Source organism: Melanaphis sacchari, unplaced genomic scaffold (genome assembly GCF_002803265.2).
Source record: "Melanaphis sacchari strain LSU unplaced genomic scaffold, SCAv2.0 Contig399_pilon_pilon, whole genome shotgun sequence".
Lineage (NCBI taxonomy): Eukaryota > Metazoa > Arthropoda > Insecta > Hemiptera > Aphididae > Melanaphis > Melanaphis sacchari.
In genome coordinates, this window is record NW_020271253.1 from 8232 (window position 1) to 15038 (window position 6807).

Below are 6807 nucleotides of genomic sequence, written 5' to 3' on the forward strand. Positions count from 1 at the left end.
ATATGTATAATATATAAAATTGCCTTTTGGTGGTGCATAATAAATAATAATTATATTTGAAATAATAAAATTAACTTTTTAAATAATATCACATGTTTGTGAATTAAAATGTCTAAATTATAAATAATTTATAACAAAAACCCTTTTATGTGTTTCAGAGGGTGGATACAACCATCGCAAAATAACCATGTTCCTTCTATACTTTGTAAAGATTATCGACCATTTGCTGTTATCGAAGGAGCAGGCTTCAAGCGACTTATAAAAGAATTGGCGCCATCTTACAAAATCCCCTCTATTACAACTTTAAAAAAGACTTTAGATGAAAAATATGAGGTAACAAAAAACCTTTTACAAAGTAGTCTATCAGAAACACAACATATATGTATTACATTTGATGTGTGGACAGAAACTATGAATGAAAAAAGTTTTCTTGGCGTAACAGTCCACTATCTTAAAGATATATATTTGAAGTCCCATTGTTTGGCGGTGGCAGAACTAAAAGAGCGACATACTGCCCAATATATTAGTGAAGTGTTAGAAAAAATTCTTTCTGATTGGAAAATTGATAAAAAGAAAATTGTTACTGTTGTAACAGACAATGGTGCGAATGTAGTATCTGCCGTTAACGGAATATTTGGAAGGAGCAAACATACACCATGTTTTGCACATACTATAAACTTGGTAGCAACTCATACAGTTGGACAAGATACCATCAAACCAATCATTTCAAAAGTTAGAGAAATTGTAAAGTGGGTAAAGAATAGTGTTATTATTAGTGATCTATTAAGAAAAAAAACAATTTGAAGCTGGAATACAGGAAGGAAATATGAAAAAATTAATTTTGGATGTTGCTACTCGGTGGAATTCGGTGTTTTTCATGATTAGACGATTTATTGAAATGGTGCCTTTTCTAAGCCCATTACTATTAAACGATATTTCAGCTCCTGTGATGCCAACTGCGGTAGAGATGGATATCCTCAAACAATTGCAAGACTTTTGCAACCACTAGAATTTGTTACCAAAGAATCCTCTGGAGAAAACTAATATTACCATATCAAAAATAATCCCAATGATACGTAAGTTGCCTTTTAAAACAATTGGAGCAAATGAAACCACGATTTGAAGTTTTAGTTGGTATTAAAAATATTTTAAATGCAGAAATTATTCGAAGATTTGGGTTGATAGAACAAATAAAACCAATTGCTATCGCTACTATTTTGGATCCTAGGTTTAGGAATCTTAATTTCAACGATGCGATTGCCTGTTCTAATGCAATGGCAGAACTAAGAAAATTATTAAAACCAGATTTTTCATCAAGTGAATCCGAAGGAGAAGTAGTACCATCAAATTCAGACGGTTATGATTTTTGGGCCCCCCACAAACAGTTAGCCCTTGGCCAAAAAAAGAAGAAGTCATTATCATACGTCAATGATGAATTATCTCTATATTTTTCAAATACCGTGTCTCCACTCAAATCGAATCCACTAATGCTATGGGAAGATATGAAGACAGTTTTCCCAATGTTATATAAACAAGCGCGCAAATCTTTCACTATGGTTGCTACATCTGTTCCGAGTGAGCGATTATTTTCGAAAGCTGGAGGAGTAATCACAAAAACCAGGAATCGATTAACAGGTTCACGCCTGGAAAAAATATTACTACTGGCCGATTTACCAGAAGATCAATGGTTTTAAATAATATATATGTATGTTTGTATAAATGAATTTTATGTAAATATGTAATAATAAAAAGGTGTTTTTGTATTTTATTTGTTTGGCATTTTTTACTTATTTTAAATAGGGTATAATGATAATTATTTTATTTAGATAAATAGAATTTATTTATATATCTCCTTTTAATTCGATACTTAATCGTTATTTTGATTATAATAATACAACAAACATTATGGTAAATAGTAATTTTTGTTATTTTTATGATTTAATTTTGTTTTATTAGTATAAACTTGGATACCATAACATGATAATTATTTTATTATTATAATATTAAAATCATATGAAAGAATAATGTATGGAATTCGTATACATTCTTTTTTCATTTGCTGCTCATATCGGTCCTTTTGATATGATATTATAGTTATACCGATACTTTAATTCGATTCGATACTTTTCTTTCGATACCTACTCATATCGGTACTTTTGTTTCGATACTTTACTCATATCAGTATTTTAATTCGATTCGATACCAAGTAAAAGTATCGATATTTTTCTTTTGATACCACGTCCCTAATGACAGACAAAAAATTGAATTACTAGGCGGCTGATCGCTTGACCACCGGTCGGCGAGTTGTCGTCGGATTGCGGAGGGGGAGCTTGCCGGGAGCTTGTATATTCGTCGTGTTCGTGGGGTCCCGCGCAAGCTCAATGGCGGTAAAAAGTGTTCCGCGTTCAAACACCTAGTATTTTATTACAAATCCAAACTCCAGTGTAGTGTAATTTTGGTCTATCTTTATTCGCAATCGTTTTTCATAATAATATGCAGATTTATCGTTAGTTTCTAAATTTAACATATTCAATATGCACCTACTCAATATTAAAATACAACTGCATTATTTTATTTATAAATAATAATAATAATATTTAATTAATTGTATTATTTGTTGTTGCGATTTTATACTTTTAAAATTTGAACATAAAATAATTTATTTTATTTTATAAAAAACCACTAAGTAATAAAACTATGAAATGGATAAAAATTTGCTGTATTGTTAAAATTTGGTAAATCTTGTGTAGTGTATAATGTAAATTGTAATATAATATTTTTTTACAAAGCAGATTTTACTGAATTATAGCATTGCAAAATGAATTAATTTTTCGTATTTTTCGACTTTTTGGTCGCGTACAACACAACGTAATAATTAATAATAATTTTACAATATTGTGGTAATATTGTGATGCACGGAAAATATCATTTATCTACGATAAAGAAATTTATAAGCTTATCGCTTTTTCTGTCATTGCCAAAAACCGGTCTAATAATGTTATTACTATTTGCCGCCAGTACCTACTCAGTATTAATAATATAATATTAATTCATACACGCTACCTATTGGCAGCTGTTATAAATAAAATTTTTGTCACCGAAAATCCCTATACCATTGTCTATCTGTCTATTCTATAATCAATGATAATATTTATAAAATAAATACCTACTGTAATACTATAATTATTTATATTACCTATTGCAATTGCAGTACCTATATGTAAAAAAAAAACAATATGTATAAACTAAACATTTTCATTGTTCATATGATATATATAAATTTAAATTAAGGCTCGGTACACACGTGCGTTATTTTGACGTGCGGCGCCGCTGCGTCATCGTAATTATAATATACACACGTGCGTTATTTTGACGCGCAGCACCGCTTGAACACCGACGTTTTTAAACTACGACAATTGTGTCGTTACATTACGCGAAGTGACTACTGATTATGGAAGTGTATAACAGAAAACGGGTAGTTTTTGCATATTTAGTTTATAAAAAGTATTTGTCGAAGAAAAACAGGCGTTACTGGGTACATCCCTTTACCGATTCAAGGCTTTTGAGGGGACATTTTTCAATGTCTTTCGAAGACTTCAGAAATAATCCAGACAAATTTTACAATTATTTTCGAATGAGTGTGAAGTCATTTGATGAATTGGCTGCAAGATTAATCGACAAAATTAAAAAGAATGATACTTTTATGAGAAAAGCTATACCCCCAATTGAAATGCTAGTTGTAACTCTGAGGTGAGTAAATTTGACACATTGTACTTTATTTTATTTTAGATTCTGAGTAATGAGTGTAAATTAATTAATATTTAACTAGGAACTATGTTTTAACGCTTATCCTATACAATGAGTCAATGTTACAATTGTACATTATACTCATATATTATAATATGTATAAAATAATATTTGAAAATACAAATTATTATTTTTTATAGGATATTATACAATAAGTTGGCCATTCAAATTATAAACAATGAATAGTATTATTTAAATAAAAATAAACTTAATAATATACTGATTTTACTAAGAATATATTCATTAAAATTTAAAACTGTTATTGCAGCTGGTAAAGAAAAAAGCAATTTACATTAGATAATCAAAGCTTAACAAAGTTAGATTAACATAAATTTAACAAAGTTAATACAAAAATGTTACTTATATAATTTGTGTGAAAACTTATCTTTGATTATTAAATAAAATCAGGCACTCGTCGTCAGTAACAACTTCAGCTTCGTTGACACTTGATGATGAAGTAAGTGGAGATGACACACTGTATTGCGATGCATTGTTGAAGTCGATGTCCTGTGAAGGTGGAGAACGCACATGGCTTTCGGTTGTCATATATTTAGTCGAACATGATTTACTTATTCGAGTTCCAGATGACTGTTGAATATTTGGTAGCTTTTGCGTTGAATATGCCGGAATGGAAGTAGTAGAAGCAGTATTATGAGTACTGAAAATCTGTAATGGATTTTGTGTGGTATACGAAGTGTGTGGTTGAATAAGTTGATTGGTACTGGCAGGTTTGATAGAAGTTCTAAGCTGCGATGGAGGGTAATGCGTTTCATATAATTGAAGATAGTTTTGGTGAAGAGGTGGAAATGTTTGATTATTGGTTGTTGCAATCCCAGTTGGTAATTGGCTTGATTGAGTTGGAGTTAGTGTGCAATTTGGGGGTGGCTGATGTGGATATATTATATTATGTGTACCGGGATGAGGAGGATATCCCATATAATTAAAATTGGGTGGATTTGCTGTTGGGGTTGGCCTTTGCCGTGCCTTTTGGATCCTCTTTATAATAGACAAGACTTCCATTCTAAAGTCTATAACTTCCTCTTCTGTGAAACCATTTAATATCGGGACAAGGCTTTCAAAAAATGACTGATTTGGATTAGCTTGTATTTCTTTAGTTGTAGGAGAAGGTATAGGCGCGTTCATAAAAGCTAATAGACTTGATTCCAAGTCATGTTTGCGCGAGCGTTTATGGCTGACACTGTTATTAGGAGTTAAATTATTCTGATCACATTCTAATTCGGTTTCTGCTGTTAATTCCTCATTATCTACATCACTCATACGCTGTTCAGAATTCAAACTAGATTCAGTTTCAGGAACGAGGCAAGTTTGTGTTAGAAATGATAACTGTCTTGCATATAAATATTGCCGCCCTTTGTTAAAACCTGATCCAGACTTAGGTTTCTTTAAAGTTTTTAAATACGTATCTTTAATATTTCTCCATTTCTTTACTAATACATTGTCTAGAATAAAATAATAAATAAAAAGGTGGGTCTGCTGTATAATAGGTTAAATGCAATTACAAAATAATAATTAAAAAATTAATAATTATATATTATATATATTTTACGCGTTTTCGCCCAACAATTAAAATTTTATTGACATTCAATATAAAAAATCTAAAAAAATTGGAAATTGACAATGTCCGTGAACAGCTTAGAACAAATCAAAATATTTTGAACATTTTATCATGTATAGAAAATGCTCATATAAACAACCAGTGAAAATTTCATGTATCTACATTCTACGGTCATTCATTTTAAAGTTACATCCAACACTAAATTTGATTTTGCCGAAAAATCGATTTTGCGTAAAAATTCCCGGTTTTCTTTAATTTTTAAGTTGTTTTTCCCAGCGCTTTTGAAAACTATTGCGAAATTTTTACTTTTGACCCCCCTAAGTACCAACTAGATTCACTCCGTTCAGAATCTAAAAATAAAAATTGTAAAATGAACTTGAAAATGTATAGGAAATAAAAATGAATTCGTTAAATATTTTATTTAGAATTATTACACTGTTGATTTTCAATTTATATATTTTGTTAAAGATACTTAGGAAGTGGATGTGACCAAAAAGACCTACATTTGACGTACAGATTAGGACATTCTACCATTGGATACATTATTAGAAGAGTTTGCACAGCTATTTGGGAAACTTTGAAAGAGGAATGTTTCCCCGAACTGACACAAGAACATTGGAAAAAAATCGCCGATTGTTTTTATCAGAGAACCCAATTTCCTAATTGTATAGGCGCGATTGACGGGAAACACGTCAGAATAATGAAACCAAAATTGAGTGGATCGCTGTTTCACAATTATAAACATTATTATTCGATTGTGTTACTAGCTATTGCTGATGCGGACTACATATTTGTATATATTGACGTTGGTTCTTTCGGAAAAGACGCCGATAGCACTATATTTGAAAGAACTGATTTTTTTAAAAAACTAGAAAATAATGAACTAAATATTCCGGCTAGTCAACCTCTTCCAGGAACCGAAAATCTAAGCCTTCCATACATTTTTGTCGGCGACGAAGCGTTTTCCATTTCTCAACACATTATGCGGCCCTACAGAGGAAAAATATTGTCTGAAGAAAAAAGAATTTTTAATTATAGATTGTCCCGTGCTCGCCGAAATGTGGAAAGTACATTTGGTATACTTTCCAACAAATGGAAAATTTTCCATACACCAATTAATGGAAATTTAGATTTAGCTAAACTTATTATAAAGACATGTTGCAGTCTACATAACTATGTGAGGACTAGAGATGGATTTCACATTGAAGACGCCATGAGTGTAGAGTTTGCACATAATGAGGGAATCAGAACAGCAACTACTAGACCTACTCTGCAATCAACGCGTATTCGCAACTTGTTTACCAATTATTTTGTGTCTGATGTTGGTAGCGTCTCTTGGCAGAGGGAGTATATTTAATAATTTAATTACACATGATATTAATATTACCTCATTAAAAAGTAAAATTTGAATAGAAATTTTAAAA

The 6807-nt window shown here is 30.8% G+C and overlaps 1 protein-coding gene across 1 annotated transcript; it reads left to right on the forward strand.

Annotated features, from left to right (window-relative positions):
* The first annotated feature begins 1106 nt into the window (after window positions 1-1106).
* LOC112597258 lies at window positions 1107-1694 on the forward strand. Its single transcript, XM_025343229.1, has one exon. The coding sequence runs from the start codon at window positions 1107-1109 to the stop codon at window positions 1692-1694; it is 588 nt and encodes a 195-aa protein (XP_025199014.1).
* Window positions 1695-6807: the final 5113 nt, after the last annotated feature.

Bases quoted from the DNA above. Each gene is read 5' to 3' on its own strand.
- LOC112597258 (XM_025343229.1), top strand. From the start codon at position 1,107: ATGAAACCACGATTTGAAGTTTTAGTTGGTATTAAAAATATTTTAAAT.